Source organism: Eretmochelys imbricata, chromosome 11 (assembly GCF_965152235.1).
Source record: "Eretmochelys imbricata isolate rEreImb1 chromosome 11, rEreImb1.hap1, whole genome shotgun sequence".
Lineage (NCBI taxonomy): Eukaryota > Metazoa > Chordata > Testudines > Cheloniidae > Eretmochelys > Eretmochelys imbricata.
The window spans coordinates 59,050,696-59,069,860 of record NC_135582.1 but is presented as its reverse complement, the minus strand read 5'-3'; the positions used below and the strand labels follow the sequence as shown (position 1 = coordinate 59,069,860).

The 19,165-nt window shown below is 46.1% G+C and overlaps 1 protein-coding gene across 1 annotated transcript in view; it reads right to left on the bottom strand.

The window, feature by feature from the left end:
- LOC144271958 (aldehyde oxidase 2-like) overlaps positions 1 to 18,785 on the bottom strand; it is a 106,133-nt gene extending 87,348 nt beyond the window's left edge. The window contains exons 1-7 of the mRNA XM_077829641.1: positions 18,732 to 18,785; positions 16,268 to 16,325; positions 12,153 to 12,249; positions 11,046 to 11,154; positions 9,665 to 9,791; positions 8,260 to 8,321; positions 6,464 to 6,550 (exon numbers count right to left, since the gene is read on the bottom strand). Of these exons, the coding sequence (XP_077685767.1) occupies positions 6,464 to 6,550; positions 8,260 to 8,321; positions 9,665 to 9,791; positions 11,046 to 11,154; positions 12,153 to 12,249; positions 16,268 to 16,325; positions 18,732 to 18,785 (594 nt within the window). The remainder of the gene's footprint in view (positions 1 to 6,463; positions 6,551 to 8,259; positions 8,322 to 9,664; positions 9,792 to 11,045; positions 11,155 to 12,152; positions 12,250 to 16,267; positions 16,326 to 18,731) is intronic.
- Positions 18,786 to 19,165: the final 380 nt, after the last annotated feature.

Genomic DNA, 19,165 nt, shown 5'->3' with positions numbered 1-19,165 from the left:
TGGCGGCAGCGGGACCCATGCCAGATCGTAACAGGTCCATATGCAAAAGGTGATCCAGTTGGAAATCCTCTGCGAGGACACTGGAAAGCCCTTCATCCTATCCACTGTAGTGATGAAGAGCTGAGTTGATTTACGGAAAGGCTTGGTATGCTCTAGGTAAAATGGCAAGGCCCTTTGGACATCCAGTGCATGAAGATGCCTCTCTCCACTGGTCTTGTGCAGTTTGGGACAGAACACCGGGAGGAAGATGTCCTGGTTCATATGGAAAGTAGATACCACCTTCGGCAGGAAGGCGGGGTCAGACCTCAGCTGAATCTTGTCTTTGTAGAAGACCGGGTACAGTGGTTCTGAGGGCAAGGGTTTAACCTCAGAGACTCGCCTCGCTGATGTCACTGCCACCAAGAAAGCAACCTTCCATGACAGGTGGAAAATGGAGCAGGAACCCAGAGGCTCAAAGGGCGGGCCCATGAGCCTAGAGAGGATCAAGTTGAGATCCCACTGCAGGACAGGAGTCCGTAGCCTGCAGGAAGAGTCTGTCGAGGCCTCTCAAGAATCTGACCGTCATGTCATGAGAAAATACCGGCTGGCCCTGGATCGGTGGGTGAAAAGTGGAGATGGCCGTGAGATGCACTCTAATGGAAGAGTGTGCCAAGCCCTGGTTCCTCAGACGAAGCAGATAGTCTAAGATAGACTGTATGGAAGAGTGCGAGGGGGAGATGCCACTCCTGGACGCCCAGCAGGAAAACCTTGTCCACTTGGCCAGGTAAGTCAGTCTGGTTGAGGGCTTCCTACTCCCCAGGAGGACCCGCTGGACCTCATCCGAGAAGGTCTGCTCCTGTGGATTCAGTCACACAGCATCCACGCCGAGAGGTAGAGGGACATGAGGTTGGGGTGTAAGAGCCAGCCGTGGTCCTGTGATAGCAAGTCCAGGGCGGGGAGGGGCCTCTGCCAGGTTCATCAGTGTGCCGAACCAGTGCTGACGAGGCCACACCAGGGCAATCATGATAACCTGTGCTGTGTCTCTCTTGATCTTTGCTAGGAATCATAGAATGTCAGGGTTGGAAGGGACCTCAGGCGGTCATCTAGTCCAACCCCCTGCTCAAAGCAGGACCAAGCCCCAGTTTTTGGCCCAGATCCCGAAATGGCCCCCTCAAGGATTGAACTCACAACCCTGGGTTTAGCAGGCCAATGCTCAAACCACTGAGCTATCCCTCCCCCCAAGGACCCTGCTGATGAGAGGAATCAGAGGGAACACTCCCTGCCACGACAGGAGGAAGGTATCAGAGAGGGAGTCCTTGCCAAGACCTTGCCGAGAACAAAACTGATGGCATTTCCTGTTTTGCCTGGTGGCGAACAGGTCCACTTAGGGAGTTCCCCACCTCTGGAAGATCATGCAGGATACCTCTGAGTGGAGCAACCACGAGTGGTGAGAGAAGTCCCTGCTGAGGTGATCCACTAGTGTGTTCTTGATGCCAGAGAGGTGACAAGCTTCCAGATGGATTTCGTGGCTGATGCAGAAGTCCCAAAGACAGAGTGCCTCTTGGCAGAGTTGATGAGCATGCTCCCCCTTGCCTGTTGATGTAGCACATCGAGGCCGTGTTGTCCATCAGGACTCTCACCACCCTGGCCAACAGGTGAGGTAAAAAGACTCTGCATGCCAAGAGGACCGCTCTGAGCTCTTTGACGTTTATGTGTAACATCATCTCCTCCAGGGACCAGATACCCTGCGTCTGGAGATCGCCAAGGTGTGCACCCCAGCTCAGATCTGAGGTGTCCGATGCCAACTCGATGGATACCACGATGAGGTCCAAAGTCTGGAATCTTTCTAGTGGCAGCGATGCTCTGGTGCAGGTCGAGTGGAGCACTGCTCCGATTAACTCTATCCTTTGCACCGAAACTCACGTAGACTTTTTGTAGTTTACTAGAAGGCCCAGGGAGTGGCATGTGGCTTGCAGCACCACAACATCCTCTTGGACTTGAGACCTGGAGTTGCCTTTGACCAGCCAGTCGTCGAGATACAGATAGATTTGGATTCCCGGACGCCTGAGATAAGCAGTCACCACTGACATGCGCTTGGTAAACACCGTCGGTGCTGTCGCCAGGCCAAATGGGAGGACTGCAAACTGGTAGTGTTTGGGTCCCACTGTAAATTGGAGGAAGCGTCTGTGTCCAGAAAGATCGCTATGTGGAAGTATGTGTCCTTCAAGTTGAGGGCGGTGTACCAGTCTCCCGGATCCAGAGAGGGGGATAATAGAGGCCAGGGAGACCATGGGGAACTTCAGCTTCTTTAGGTACTTGTTGAGGTCTTGCAGGTCCAGAATGGGCCGTAGACTGCCCTTGGTCTTTAGGATTAAAAAGTATTGAGAATAAAAACCTTTGTTCCTATACTTGGGAGGAACCTCCTCCACCGCACCCAGCTACAGTAACCCTTGAACCTCTTATGTGAGGAGACTCTCTTGAAAAGGGTCCCTGAAGAGGGATAGGGAAGAGGGTTTGGGGGTGGGGGGAGTAGAAAGAAACTGGAAGGTATAACCCTGTGCCACCGTGTTCAGGACCCAGCAGTCCAAGATTATAGCGGTCCATGCAGGGAGGAAAAAGGAAAGGCAGCTGGAAGAAAACGGGGAAGATGGAGCCCGTGTATAGTCTTGTTGGTTGCCCTTGGGTGCACCCTCAGAATGATCACTTGGTGCCCTGCTTGTTTCGGGTGGAGCCTGACTCAGCAGAGCGTGTGGAGGGTGGCTCGGACAGCACTTGTAGCTTGGCCTTCTTGTGAGGTGAGTCCTGCTGAGGCTGGCTCCCTTGTCCCTGAGGCTGTTGTGGTTTGAACTGCTTACATGCCAAGCCTGGGACGTAAAGCCCCAGAGTTTTCAGGGTGGCACGGGAGTCCTTTAACCCATGCAGCTTGCTGTCTGTCTACTCTGCAAATAGCGCCTGGCTGTTGAAGGGAAGGTCCCGTATCAACTGCTGAGCCTCGGTGGCCAAGCCAGAGAGGAGCAGCCAGGAAGCCCGCTGCATGGAGATGATGGAAGCCATGGTGCGGGTAGCAGAGTCCACCACGTCTGAAGCTGCCTGGAGGGCCACTCTGGCCACAGCTGTGCCCTCCTTGAGGATCACCCAGAATTCCTTCCTAGACCCTTCAGAAAGCGAAGCCTCGAACTTGGCCATGGCCTGCCACATGTTGAAATGGTAGCAGGAGGGCATGGTGATTGGCCACACTCAGTTGCAGACTGGAAGACAAATAAACTTTGTGTCCAAAAAGATCCAGCCTCCTTGAGTCGTTAATTTTAGGGGTAGCCCCTGGTTTTCCTTGCCTCTCCCTGTGGTTAACTGCCTCGACCACAAGGGAATTGGGGGCCAAGCGGGAATATAAGTATTGATGCCCCTTGGTTGGCACAAAGTACTTGCGCTCGGCCCTTTTGGAGTTGGGGGCCAAGGAGGAGGGAGTCTGCCACAGGGCAGTGGTAATTTTCGATACTCCTTCATGAAGGGGTAAAGCCACCCTGGCAGGGGCCAAGGAGCAGAGGACATCAAACAAGGAGTCCAAAGGCTCCTCTAATTCCTCAGACTGAAGTCCCAGATTAGATGTGACCCTCTTCAATAGTTCCTGGTGCGCCTTAGTGTAATCCTGAGGAACTGGGTGAGGGAGCTCCATGATAACCTCATCGGGCGACGATGAGGATGATGCTGGTACCGCTGGAACCTCTACGACCATTGGTGGTCCAGCAGGCTGATCTCCTGGGTCCTCCTGGACCTGTGGGGTCTTTCCTGCCGAAGTGTCGAGCACTGGAGAGGGTTGGGATGTCGAGACCACTGGCCTGTCCGAGGCTCCCAACACTGAGTGGGCAGCTTGGGAAGGTTGGGTGAACCCCCAAGGGTTCCATGGGTACACACCAGCCACTGCGCTTGGGGCCACGAGACAGGTTTCGGTGCCAATGATGTAGGTGGCACCGCAGGCATCGGAGGCTGTCCCGCAGTCAGGGAATCCTGCTCCATGCTGGAGCTGTAGTTGGAGTGGTTGCTACCTGGTGACCAGGATCAGGCGGAGTGGCGGCTGTTATCTGACTGGTGCCGGTTGCTGCACCAGGAGGTAGACCTGTCCGAGAGAGATGAAAGTCTTGGTCAGGGCCATGGGGAGCAATGGTGTTTGGCGGATCAGCATCGGAAAACTGGCGATCCACGCCTTACACTACTGGACTGGTACCGGGACATCGAGCGGGATCAGGAGCTATCACGAGCTGGTTGCTGGGAGGATCTTCCCAAATACGGTGATCCCCATCTTGGAGATCGCCAGCGGCAGGCTGATGACCGGTGGCTTCGGTCCCCTGATCGGTCCTGGAATCTGCACCGAGCTCTTGGTGATGCAAGGGGTCAGTCTTGGTGCTCCTGCTGGGAGGCGCATGTCCAGCTACTGGCGAGGTATGCTTTGAATCCCGCTGTTGGTGCCCAAGGTCCAGGGACCAAAAGGGGCTCTGCTGAGCCTGCTTCTCTGGCTCTGAAGCATGATGGCTTTGGGCGGGCAAGTGGTGGCGGGACGTCCCTCGCGATAGGGAATGGTGCCGCTGAGGCGGGGACATATAGGGAGATCCCAAGGTGGGTTTACTCCAAGACCTGGGTACTGCCAGAATTGGTGTGGGTGGCACTGGGAGCATCAGGATTTCCTGAACTGCCTGCAGGGCTTCGGGCATCAACAGCACTTGAAGTTGACAGAAGCCTGTGTCACTATCCGGGGATGCAGGCAAGATATGGGATGGGCTGCACCGCTCACCTTGAGCTGGGGCCTGACTTTCTGGACGGAGCATTGAACTGCCCATCGCGGGTCTTGGGTTGCCCCTAGCCCTCTCCTTTCCCTTGTGAAAAGTAGGATATTGTCCCCTCACAGTCTTCTTCGGCTTCTTGGCCAGAGCTGTGGAGGGGGAACAGTGCTGGCTCATTGACAGCGCCGGTGGGGCACTCTGCACTGACGCTGTGCTACTTGGTGCCAAGTCGGACCTTTGCTCTGGTGCTGGAGTGCTGACTCCATCAGGAGCGCTCTAAGATGGTTGTCACACTCGTTTTTAGTCCTGGGTTTTAAGGACTTGCAAATACGACACTTGTTGCTTATATGCCCCTCGCCCAAGCACCTAAGACAGCTACTATGGGGATCGCTGGTGGGCATGGGCCGCTTGCAGCAATTGCAGGGCTTGAAGCCTGGGGACCAGGGCATGCCCCGACGCCCAGCTGGGGACTAACGAAGCTTTAAGAACTACTACTAAAGGTGACTAATTTAACTATTAAACTAAACTATAGGTTCTGCAAAGTTTGCAAGAACAGAGAACAATCAGCGCTAGCCGAAGCAATGGACGTTCCAGCACTGTCACTGGTGGCAAGAAGGAACTGAGGTGGGGGGAGCCAATGGCGCCCCTTATACCACACCATGCAGGCACCACTCCAGAGGGCGCCAGAGCCAGTCCCCTATGGATACTGCTAAGGGAAAAACATCCGGCACCGGTGCATGTGGAGAGCACACACACCTACTATGGAATGGACATGAGCAAGCATTTGAAGAAGAATGTTTAGTTTAGAGAAGTATTTTATTTTTGTAGAGTTTGATTTGGAGAATCTTTATATTTCTTCAGTTACTCCAGTTGCCACAAGTGCAAATTAAATGTGAAACTACATACTGTACAGTCATCTACACTCTGAGATGTAACATAGATAACAGATAGCCAAATCCTACAATTCTTACTCAGAGAAATCTCCCACTGATGTCAATGGCAGTTTTGCCAGAATAAACACGAAAAGACTGAGCCAGGGTTTTGGTTTTATACAATGCCTTTTCTAGTCAAAGCAAGAATAAAACAATCTTTAAATAACATCTCTCATTATTTATTAAGCAGTGCCAATGAGCTAGAAACTGTTCCAGCACCCCTGTCCTCGGCTCTGTATCTCCTTACCGAAGGGAGGTCAATGCAGCCCTACCTTATGTGTGCTCAGATCAGAAGCTAAAACTCGCCTCTTTGATGCAGACTTCCCCAAACAGCGATTTCCTTCCACATAAAACAAAACACCCTGAAATCATGGGGAGGTGGAGAGAAGCCCTTTCAAATTCTCTGGTTTGAATATAATTATGGGTATAGCTATGCAGCAATGAGGTAGTATGATTGTAGCCAATGTATACATCCTGGAGCTAGCTTTAATCTTAGATCAAAATTATCTTGGCCATGTCTACACATGCTGTAATTGTAATCATGGTTCCCAATTGCAATGTAGGGATGCACCACATTTGGAGCTTAGATATCATGGTCATAGATGCCTTAGAAATACCTAAGACAGGCAGACAGAGTTAATAGAACTCTTTACCCATCAATACATTATAGGTACCACCGGATGAAAATGTGGCACCAGCTACAACAGCTCAAAGATGTTCATTCACTACAAACTTTACTATGAAACAGAAAGTAATTTTAAAAAGACCATAACGCACCTGATTTCCCTTGTCAGAAGATGAGCACACATCTTCTTTGTCCAGGCAACATTGCCCTGTTCCTCTCAGTTGACAACATGCTGTTTCCTAAAGAAATAATACCCCGTTCTGTAATACTCTAGATACGACTGCATTGAAATGTGATTTCTTTTAAAATACACATTTGCATATTATATATATATATTTCTACCTACATTAAAGCAGATTTGTCCAGTCACTTGAAACTGGTTCAGGAGCTACCCATGATCCAGGGTGACTATTCTTGCTGTGTCCCCTTTAAAGCACTGCAGGAGGTGGGCCAAGTCCAGCTCCCCTTGAAGTCATTGGAAAAACTCCAGCTGACCTCAGTGAGGGAATCAGACTCCTGAAGCAGATCAGAAGCTGGTGCAAAGGATTATTGAGTGCATTGGAGAAGGACTGTGTGGAAGTGGCTGAAATTGTTCTGCTATGAGAAAGTTGGACAGATTCCTAGTTTATCCTTTTTGTGTTTATAGCTCCGATTGGACTCATGGACAGCTTTGAAGGTAGTGGAAGGGACACAGCTCTGTGACTTGGGTATGATCTCCCAGCCAGGAACAGGCTACACAGTGTTTTCCTTACCACTGTGTATACCAATGTACAGCTGAGTTTTCAAGGAGGGATGGGCCCAAGATAGGGTGGAGATATGGTCAGTGGAGCTGTGACTATATGGAGGATCTGTAACTATACAGATGTGCAAAGTCACCTGTGGCAGGGGAGAAAACCAAAATATGTTCATTTGATTTCCCCTTTGTTGTTATTCTCCTTGTAACTCAGATATAATACTCTATGTCATCATTGCTGGCCTGGTGATCTCTGGCTTCTCTTAACAGATGAGAAACATGGCACGTTTCAATCAGTTGAGAATAAATGTAAGACACTCACTCAACAGCAAGTCTGGATAATGATATTTTTCAGTAGTTATGATATAACACATACAGCACACACAGACTGGCTATATCCTAATGGTCTTGCACTGAATTCACTTGCACTGAATAATAATCATAGTTTCAACACAGTCAGTATTTCTGAAAGACAAGCTGGGAGAGGTAGTATCTTTTATTGGATCAACTTCTGTTGGTGAGAGAGACAAGATTATCTGTGGTCACGCAAGACTGGGGCTGAGAGACACTAGTTTGTTGGCAAGGCAACATGTAAACAATTTGCGCCATGATTCTCCAAAGACTTGAGTACACACTTAACTTAAAGTGAAACACACACTTAAGACTTGGCATGATTAAAGCCTTATTTATGACAAGAATAAGGGTAGCAGAGACTGTCAAGGCAGATCATAACCATCACGACCACCTACATCTTCAGGCCATGTATTTTGGATGCCTCGAGGCCTGATTTTCTGAGGTCCTGAGCATCTAAAACTCAAGTCAGTGGGAGCTACAAGTGCTCAGCACTGCTTAAAAAGAGACTCCTAAGGGGCCACATTTTCAAAAGAGCAGAAAGCCAGATTTTCAATGGCTCGGCACACCCAATTGGATCCAGATTTTCAAATAAGATCAGCTTCCATTTAGGCACTTAAATAAGGGCCATGTTTTCCAAAGTGGTCAGCACCCAGTTGCTTTGTGACTCTTATGGCCAGATTTCCAAAAGAGCTGAGCACCAAATGTGGACTTAGTTTTTCTGCAAATCTGGCCAGTTCTCTTTGTGCTTAAATGGGAGCAGAGCAATTCTGAAAAGCTGGCCTTAGTTGGGCTTCCAGAAACTGAACACTCAAAATTAGTGGATACTTTTGAAAATGTTGATCTGTTTGTCTTTCTACCTACCCCTACAAAAGACTTGTAGGTGTCTATTATTGGTCTGTATCCAGTGCAACGGCACAAATTACCTGAAATAAACAATAATATCATTAATCATAAGGAACAATGGAAGAATAATTATTAATATCAGTACAATTAGAAATGGCCCTGAAGCAAACCCTCACATCTGAACACACCTACACTTGGGGAAATTTGGATCCAAAACCAGACTTGGCTCTTGGTTCTCCAATGGGCTGAACCAGAACCACAGAAGAGTCAACGCCTCTTGAACAGGGGGAATGCTCTGATTGGGAGCCAAATCCAAGAATTGCAGATCAGGCCCATCTCTAATAATAATGATTTAATTAATGTAATTTATATCACTATAGAAATTATGTAAATCATCCAAGAAGATATACTATGCTATTATTAATGGATCTGGATTTCCTTCAATGAAATCCAAACAAACTCTCTATCTCAGGGTTTTATCCTTACATCCATCACTGTACTATCCGAGCGCCCTCTATGTGAAATCAATAGCAATAGAGAAGTTGCATGGGCACTTCATGAAGCCTCTGGACTCTTCTTTCTTTACAGGGTCACAACTCGGCTTGGGTATATGTTTCTGGGGAGTGGGAAGTTGGTAGAGGTTTGGGACTAAAAAGGGTGTTTGAATTATGAGTGTAACATATGGTGCACAGGTTTTCTCAATGAGGAAATAAACTCAGTATTTTAATAGGCTAAACCCAGCCATGTCAGTGTGAGCTGTTTTCCTGAGTGAGAAGTGCCTATAGAAATCTGTACCCGGGAGAACTCAGGATTTCATTTTGCTGGCAGGCAGCCCAAGCGAAGGACCTGATTCTCCATGCCACCCAAGTTGTTCAGGAGTCACTCAGCGCTGTTATACTGGTGTAGAACTGGTGCAAGAGCAAAATTGGTCCAATGGGTGGGGTTTTCCAAAGTGCTCAGCATTGACCTAACTCTGCTCCCAATGAAATCAATAAGTGCTTTTGAAAATCCCACCTAGAGTCATTGAGTTTAAGGCCAGAAGGGATAACCTGATCATCTAGTCTGATTTCCTGCATATCACAGGCCACCACCCCTACCCTGTTATCTCTGTGCGGAGCCCATTAAACTGGATTAGAAAAGTATTACAGCTCTCAGGTGACTAAACGTTGTGTCCCACAGGCAGAGAACAGGAGGGAGCAAGGTGCACCATGCCTGAGCCCCCTGCCATGACAGGGAATTGATTTAGTGAGATATAATCAAATACAGTATTTAGGAATCCCACAGACTTTATGTGATTCTGAAATATTTTCCTCTGGTCTTTCAGTCAAATCACATCTCGCATCTTATGTGGCATGTAAAAAACACCCATACTTGGCTTCTTATTTTACCTCCTAAAGTTTACTACTTGTAAAAGTAAACCTACCATCCAGAGCTGCAGTTATCTGCTCCATTGAGGGGTCAGGGTGGTTTCTCAGCAAAGCATACATGGACATCACCATTCCAGGGGTGCAGAAGCCACACTGAGAGCCATGGCACTTGGCCAGCCTTTCCTGGAACAGAACAGAACAGGCCCGGCTTTCAAAATATAGCTTCACTGATTTGCCTTACAGCTATCTACAGATGCATCTTGCTTACAGTGTTAAAGTTAGGAGCTGCAGCATTTGGAATGTTACAGCATTATCACTAAAATGTAAGAGACTGAGTGCAGTTATCTGATTGTAAAAAAAAGGATCACTATAGACTCTCCGTTATCCATGGGCAACCCCAGCAATATCAATGGGGTTCCCAGGTGTAAGTGGGAGCAGAATGGGGACAAGACCTGTCAGCACAGTGATCAGCCTTCTGTAAATTTCTACAGGCATAAAGGACAGAGCACAGAATAGCTAACAAATTAGGGCTTTGGGAGGAGAGAGGAGCACCTAGGGAACATTCCCATAATTTAGGCACTAAGGAAACAAGATTACGCGTGAAAGAGAAAAATCATTTTAAAAAGGTTTTAAAACTTACTAGGGTCAGATTGTGCCTTTAAAGTACAGGCCTGAGTTAGGGGAGGGGGAGCTGCACTAATTCAAGAGAGCGCCCCAAAATACAGAGAGTATGTATGATCCACTGTCTAATCTAATCCTTATCTTCCTAGGTCTTATAGGGATCCATCCCTTAGGAGCATGCAGCTGGCCCAGTGTGCCACCTGGTGCACAGAAAGGAGCAGGGTGATGCTCTCTGCCTTTCCTGAGCCCCTTCTGGTGGGTTAGTTTTCCACATGGCACTAGCTGGGAGCAGTCCGTGTGCTTTGGAGACTGCAATTGTACCTGAGCCCTGCAAATAGCGGGAGCTCCTTATTTACCCAATGCTCTCTCCTGTATGCCCACACAAGGGCCAGTGACAATCTGGCTCTTTACATAGTGCTGTTTTTGTTATAATAAATCAGCAGGACCTGCTCACGGTGGACATCCCTTACTCGCTTTGGTGTATCATTTTACAGTTCCAGGTTTATCCTTTCTCCTGAGGGGGCCTTTTCAGAACTGATTCTCATCTTTTGGGGTATCTTTAGTGCTAGAGAAGAAACTAGGGGTGGGACAACCTCCCCCAGGTCAGAGTTTGGTTTGGCAATTCAGCTGGGAGTTCATCTCTAAGCTGTGATTAGGAAGAGCCAGGATACGGAGCCTGTTTCCTCAGAGCGATTGTCTAGTGCAAAGAACCACCAAACTTGATCACAAGGCCAAAACCTCATGGCAGATATGGCCAGAGTATAGGAAAGGAAAGATTCCCCAAATCTTGCCCTACCAATTACAGCAGGTTCTCACCTGAATTGGATGAACCCTCGTTTTTTTGCTTCCAACACCTTCCACAGTGGTGACAGCAGAGCCGTGCAGCGAGCATATGGGTAAGAGACAGGAGTTGGCAGGATAATGCCTTGGGAACGTAAAGGAGAATTGTGGCATTTGAAATAGCATAGTACTCTGTCGTGCAGGGCCATGAGGAAGGAAGCACAGGTGGAGATTACACTCAGTCTAGTGGAGAACGGCGGGAGTTAAACAGCATGGTGATGGCTGGGGAAAGTTATGTTTCTGAGAAGCAGTTGTACATAACTCAGCACTCTCGCCTCAATATTGTGTGTATTCTGAACACACACAGGAAACAGAAGTCTCACTTTTAAGGAGTTTTTATTAATTAACTTGTAATACAACATATAGTACAAAAACCCAAGGGCCAGACTCAGACCTGATACTGGTGGGTGCAACTTTACTAAAGGAGCAGAGCTCCCAAAGACGGGGAGAGGCAAAAAGCACAACCCACTGTGAAGCCTGCTATGGCCTACACCATGCAGGGCTAACTTATTGTGTTAGTTACTTTGTACATCACTGAAATCAGTGAGTGTTGAATAAGAACTATGTGAAAATTGACTAAGGATTTATCTAGGGAAACAAATCCTAGTCCAATCCAAGCAAGAGTCCCAACTTTCCAGAAGCTGCTACAAGGGCTGCTGTAATTGCATAAAATAAAGATCCCCCAGTCAAGGAAATATTTGGTTTCCAGTCTCCGAATAAATAAATGTTTCTTGAGCAGGAAGATTTCAAGTTTCTTGAGTGGGATTTAAAGTCACATTTAAAGTCACACTTGTAATCGTCCCTTTTGTGTGACTCAGTTTTCCATGCACATAAAACATGTTAAAAGGTAAAGTAAAAAGATTTCAAGTATCTGCCAGGACCCAAGAATATAAACCTAAATTAAAAGAAAAAACAAAACACTCAAACAACTGTCTTCCCAATTAACAGTGGTTTTCTATGAACAATAAATTATAGCTTCCAAGGGTGTGATTTCAAAAGTGCCTCAGTGGGTGCAAAACATACAGAAATTCACTCACTGAGGCATTTGAGAAAATTCCACCCCAAATCTTATCTTAAGGATACATTATCTTCTTGGAAGTTGGTTCATATGTAGAGATCATCACAGTGCAGGCTCCACAGCCACCTATTCCACAGCCATATTTCGTTCCTGAGAGACGAACTGCAAATGCAGCAGTTAAGGAAGAAAGTTGCTGGTTCTCAATGTTGTTGCTGTGGTGTTTTTCTCTCCCCCCCGGCCAGCCCCGCAAAGTTCCCCTCAATTTACTGGAGCATGCAAAGGTGGAGGAAAATTCCATCTGTTTCATTCAGTGACCAGCCAGCTCCAGAGATTAGATATTAGGTGAATGGCAGCTGGAACTCGACCTGTAAATTCCAACAAGCAGAATATCGCAGCAACCAGGCTGGTCACAGCCACCTACAGTTTATCACATCTGAATTACCAGTGACATCCAGTCCATAATTCCCTTGTAACACCCTGGATTCTCCACTGCCTGAAAGCAATGCCACAACACACAATAGCTTTTACTGTGTTGGCTTTGCTGTTGCTATGATGGGCAAAAGGGCGCCAGAAGAATGTTAAAGTTAGCCAAAACTTCATGGTTTGGGTTCAAGAGATGGCTGAACGTTAGAAGAGAATGCAGAAATGGGAAACTTGTTCACTCACCCAGTACAAAGCTGTTCTCTAGGGCATATTGTCTATGGCTGCATTCAGTTTAGTTTAGATTACTCTCCCCCAAGTGGTGTTTCTACCACCTCCCTGAGCACCTTTGGTAATTGTTACACACACCCGTTATAAAAGAACAATGTTAGGATTACAAAGACAAGCGCTCAGAAGTTAGGAAATTCCAGAATTAAAGTTGCCTTCAGTTACAGCATTGTCCACCACATCCCCTCTGACCCATCCCTCTTTCAGCCCTTGGCTCCCTGTCCCAGGCCCGTTTTCCTCACTTAGCCAGTCCCAGTCTTCACTCCTCAGGCTTCCCATCCCAGTCTCTTTGCCCAGCTAGTCCCAGGCTTCCCACTCCAGGCTCCTCATCCAGTCCCTCTCTCTCCCCAATCCTGGCCTCCAGTCTCTCCCTGACCCCAACCGTGATCCTTGACCCCAGTGGCTCCCAGTCCTAATCTCCCTCCCTGGGCTCCATGTCCAATCTCAGTCTCCCTTGTCACTGGCTCCTTATCCCAGTCTCTTTGCCCAGCCAGTCCCACATCTTTCCCTGCACCCTGATTCCCATTTGATCTCAGTGTTCCCTGTCCAGCCAACTGGCTCCCAGACTCCTGCACCTCTTTCCCTCACTGGCTCCCACACCCAGTCTCTTTGCTCAGCCAGTTGCAGTCTCCCCACACTGCTCCTCATCCCAGTCTCAGTGTCCTTTTCTAGTCATTGCCAGTCTCCCTGTCATCCTAACTCCCAGTTTCCCTCTCCCCTCTTCCACTCTCCAGTCCCAGTTTACATCTGTCCCCTCCCCTCAGGTTTCTTGTCCCAGTCTACTCCCCGTACAGTGCTGACACCTGACCCTTCAGCATTCAAACTGAGCAGTTTCTTCCTCCATGCCAAGGGAAGGAGGGCAGCCATTTAAAGAACAGGAGAGATGGGTTCCCTGCTCTCATCCAAGTGTCCAGATGCAGACCCGGCGCAGCCTACAGCAGCCCAGAGCTGCAGTTGTAGGGAAAGTCCTTCTGAGGTCCCGACTGGAACATGCTCAGCGTGGATGCAACGTTTGGGAAATTTAAATGCTAAAATCTAAGAAGTCTCTACAGAGCAAATGCAAACTGCAAATTTTCAAATGCTTATGTATTAGCCAAATTTGGGTGGAATTTTGCAAGAATGGCAAAAGACACATCTCTGATGCAAAGGCCATCCTCTGATCAAATTTCAAGTTCTGGCTCCAAAGCATGGGGGCACTAGAACTTCTCAAAGAAAAGGCTGCAAGAATTTTTTAACATGGGCAAATCAATGTATTCTTCTCTAGACTCATTCTCAGAAATGGCAGGCCCATTTTGGCTGAAATTTTACATAAAGTTCTGCCTGAGGCAGACTTCTGATATGGAAAATTTCAGCCCAAATGGTTAAAATTTGGCTAAGTTATAAGCAACTAAAAACTGGGTCTAATAATGGGAAGTATTGGGCAACCTTAATAATAATAAGTGGCGCTACCAGTCCTGTCTATAATATCCTTCAGATTCTTGCACATGGTAATCCTGTTATTGCTTGGAAAAATGATATGTATTTTCCCTCTTCAACATCTCTTAAATCAATCCCACCAGACCTCTATGTGTTTTTGTTGCCTTTTTTTGTTTTTGTTTGTAAATTGTCAGTATCTTTCTGTCAATATGGTACCCAGCACTGAACCCAATATTCCAGGAGCAGTCACCAGAGCTCTGTACACCAGGCCCCTCACCACTTTGTTCCTTGATACAAGGCCTCCATATCTGCAGCCTCAAATTGCACTGACCACTTTCTTTTGGTGCCACACCACTCCGCAAAATTTTATATAATTGGCTAGTCTCCTCTCATTCCTAGCTCTTTCAGAGTTACTTCTCTGAAAGAAAGTTACTACTCTGATTACCAACTTTGTCTTCCAGTCTGTGTGTGTGTGTGTTGGACTCATTTGGCTCAGATGTGTTAGACTGCATCTTCCATCTGCATTTGTCAACTTTTTAGATCCCTCTAGGCTCAGGTTAATTCTCATCCACTTTCATATTCCCACTTGTAACTAGCACGTGACCTATAATCGAAGAATGCAGACCATACTTGCAGGATGGGGAACTATTCTGGGAAGCACTGAAAAAGATTTGGTGGTGGTGATGGATAATCAGCTGAACATGAGCTCCTAGTGCAATACAGTGGCCAAAAGGGCTAATCTGATCCTGTTATGAATGAACAGGTGAATCTTGAGTAGGAGTAGAGAGGTTATTTCACCTCTGTATTTGGCACGGTGCAACTGTTGCTGGAATACTGTGTCCAGTTATGGTTCTCACAATTCAAGGATGATGTTGATAACTTGCAGAGGGTTGAGAAGAGCCACAAGAATGATAAAGGATTAGAAAACTTGCCTTGTAACGATAGACATAAGTTCTTACAAAGGGAAAACACTAGGGCTGTCAATTAAAAATAATAATCACCAGATCACAAAACAATAACCGCAAAATTAAAAAATATAGTCATGATTAATTGCAGTTTTAATCACACTGTTAAACACTAACAGAATACCCATTTACATTCAGCATGGAAGCATGTCCTCTGGAATGGTGGTCAAAGTATGAAGGGGCATATGAATGTTTAGCATATCTGGCACATAAATACCTTGCAACAGTGCTATGCGAATGCCTGTTCTCACTTTCAGGTGACACTGTAAATAAGAAGCAGGCAGCATTATCTCCCATAAATGTAAACAAACTTGTTTGTCTTACCGATTGGCTGAACAAGAAGTATATGAAATATATTAATATTGAAATTGTAAATGATTGGGAACATGCCAGTGAAAAGATAAAAAATGATTACCTCATGCCCTTCGTCTGCTGTCATTTGCTCCCACAACTGCAGGCTAATGAGCTATTTCTCAGTAGCCTTTAGTGTCATTTCACTCTCTTTCTACCATCTACAGTTTAAGGCTCTGATCTGCAAAGGCATCTGATTCATTTTACGCACCCTGGGGCCAATAAACAGCTGGCATAAATTGCCAGAACTCCACTGACTTCAGTGGAGGATCTGGCTCTATGAGTAGTCCCATTGACATAAAAATAAGCACATGTGAAAGTCTTGGCGGATCAGGGCCTAACTGAATTGCTTGACATTGTAGTAGCTCCTTATTACTTTCCTTAACTATTATATTGTTATTAATTAATAACATTTTGAAAGGATTTTTTTTACAGGTTTTTGGAGCTGTAATGAAGAATTTTGATTGTTTTTGCTAATGAATACATTAAGTTCTATAGAAATGCTTGTATGTACTAAGAAGAAACCTTCTCTGCATATAATTAGCTCAAATATTGCACATGTAGCCCATTGCCTTGCCAGAAATAAATGCAAGATCAGTTGGCTGTTTTCCACGTTGCTTTCTGGCTGCCTTGAGCTCCAAAACACCCCCTTTAACTTGGGAGGGGATGGTGAAGAAAGGGAATGTTAGTCTATTGTAGGATTATACCATTCAAAGGCAACCCCCACCCCAAAAGGATACGTCCCTTTCTCAGGTAAAACAGCAGCAATTTTTCAGGGTCTGCATTTTGCTCTATTATCTGCAGTAGGAAGTGAAATAAGAGATTATACATTATTGAGATGTATTGCAATTTTCCCATTGGGATTACCTGGCCTTTCTGAAATGCTTTGACTGGGTATTAATATTAATGTTTGTGTTATGGCATGTTCCTTTCATTTGATCATAATCTGTAGACATGTGAATGTATTTGACAACAGCAAACTCAGTCTTGTATTGACAGCTAAAGAAGTAATAAAAATAACTATGTTCCAGGAGCACTAGAAGGTTCACAGTGAGGTGAAGGTGAGCAGTAACAGAGGCTTGTGAAAGGGCACATGAAGACAAGAACCCTTGAGCCTGATCCTGCAATTGATTACACCAGTGTAAATCAGGAGTAGCTCCACTTCAGTCAAAAGAGGTACAATTGTGTAAAGAAAATGGGGGTGAGAACAGAATCAGGGCCCATATTTTCAAAGCCATAGAGTTGTGCAGGTAAAGGACACAGTTTGGGGCTCTTTTGCTCGCCTCACTCCATAGAGGTACTGTAACAAGGCCAAGCTTAGCCCCTTCCTCCTCAGAGACGCTGCAGCAGGAAGATGGAGGAAATTCTCAATACATGGAGAGCAGGAAGGGGACCTGTTAAACCAATCTGTTTTAAGTTTAATAAATTTCATTTTTGATTTTCAGGGGCTCCATTAGCTGAGCAACAGGTCTGTCTGAAGGATGTGACCACTGCAATGACATGCCCCATCATGCTGGAAACCTAGTACTAATGAGAACCAAGTACGGAATGATGGATGGGTGGGAGGCAACATGGGACTCACTGGAGAATGACTAGCTTGTCCTGGGGCATTTAAAGGCATCACGACAAAATCTCAACTTTACCGTGGTATGGAGCAGCTGGTATTTCAGAGGGGAAGGGTTTCTTGGGCTTTCAGCTTTTAATGACCATGCACAGGTGGAATACTTTCCCTTTTTATGAAGAGGAAATAAGACTGGATACAAAAGATAAAGCTACACTGCACACTAAGGCCAGGCTCTGACTCAGGTTTGGGCTCAACACCCATTTCTGCCCGTGCACAAAGCACTCAGATCAGCAGGCTCTCACGAACCGGCTACTAGGACCTTGCTGGGGGTCGGGGGAGGGGGCGGTGGGTCAGAGCACGAGTCCTGCTGTGACTTGGGTCCAAGCCCTGACATTTTACAATGTAAACAGAGCTCAAGCCACAGACCTGAGTCAGAAGGTCTGTGCAGTGCAGTATGAACACACTGGCATGGACACCCAGCTCTAGCAATTGTAAGCCCAGGTTTACAATGCAGTGTGGACACTCACGCATGGGCTTGGAAACACAAAGTTCACCAGCCTAGGTCCCACAAACCTGGGTTTACAATGCAGCGTAGACAAACCAAAAAGGGCAAATTTTGCTATTGAACCAGCATAAATCGGGATAGTTATAGGGTAAGACACTAGAACGTGGCCCACATAGCCTTTCTGAAGTATACTTTTACAATCATATAGTATACAGATAGCAGATAAAAACAAAAAGCAAAAATTTCCTCTTTTTTTGGCCTGAAACAGGGACGGGGGGAAAAGGACATCTTCATAAAAGCATTCTCTGGACAAATTGTTCTCAAAGAAAACACAGACAACATTTTAAAGAAAGAATGAAGTTTTTCCAGTTCAGGCCAGCATCTATTTTTGGATGGAGGCATTTATAAAAAGGAACTTTTAATGACATAACTCAGGGGCGAAAAGAAAAGGTGAGAAAACAAATGCCTGTAAAAATGAAGTATTAGGTTTCCGCTGGCACTCACGGCTGAGTACAGAGGCGAGTAAAGAGTCTATTTCCTCTGACTGCATTTTTAAAAAAAATTACAGTAATAGCAGGGGATCCTCTTGCTATTGCCTTATTTTCTCCAAATGCAGCAAGTTACTGATCTTGATAGCTTTAGTTAATTGCTACAATAATTATAACAGTTCAGTGAAATAACAGGTCACTGGTGCTACATAATATTCTCAGTACATCTAGGTAGATAGAAAATATTTCTCCAAATGAATCTCTTTGTGTTACTAATTACTGTAGAATTGAGATTTGCAGCTCCACCTAGATTTGGAAACTCAACAGTCATTCATTTTAAGGGGAAATTGAGCATGCAAATTCCTTAGATAGTTTTGAAACTCTTAGTCCAGAAACAAAACAACAAAGAGGTCTACTGTCCCAGTTTATGGCTACTGCCATTTATCAGAGAGTAAAGACAGCAGCAGAGATGAATGCCAGTTTGTAATATCTGAAATGCTATAGGAAGATCCCAGGTAACAAGGGATGTTCAAAGTTAATACATTTACTCTGGCTCTCCCCACAAATGAGCTGTGCTCCCCAAGTGCATCATTCTCCCAGAAACATTAAAGCACCTCCCTCCAAAAACAAAACACCAAAAGTCTTACCTTCCTGCCATTCACAAAAAATACGAGTGCATCTGACTGTGTGGCGCAAGCCATTATGTGGCATAAAAGCGCAGCTTGAAAATTAAAGAGGAAGATGTTAAACACCAGCAAGAAATCAATGGACACAAGTGTAATTTCAACACCCAACTAAACTTTGTTCGGTGCCCCACAGACATAAAGGCATTAACCTGGATGGGTGAGGAGGAGCCAAGGTGGAGTGTAGGCTAAAATGAACCAATTAGGTCCTTTTCCCCGCCTTATCTGTCATGTACCAAGGTGATTTAGGAAGAATGTGGAGACCTGTGCCTTCAGAAACAATGCACATACTTGTCTTCCCTGCGTGAACCATACTGTAAGATGAAGAGCCACAAGACATACGTTATTTTTCCTAGACAATCCCAGGAATTTTGCAAATGGGAAGCACTAAACTAAGC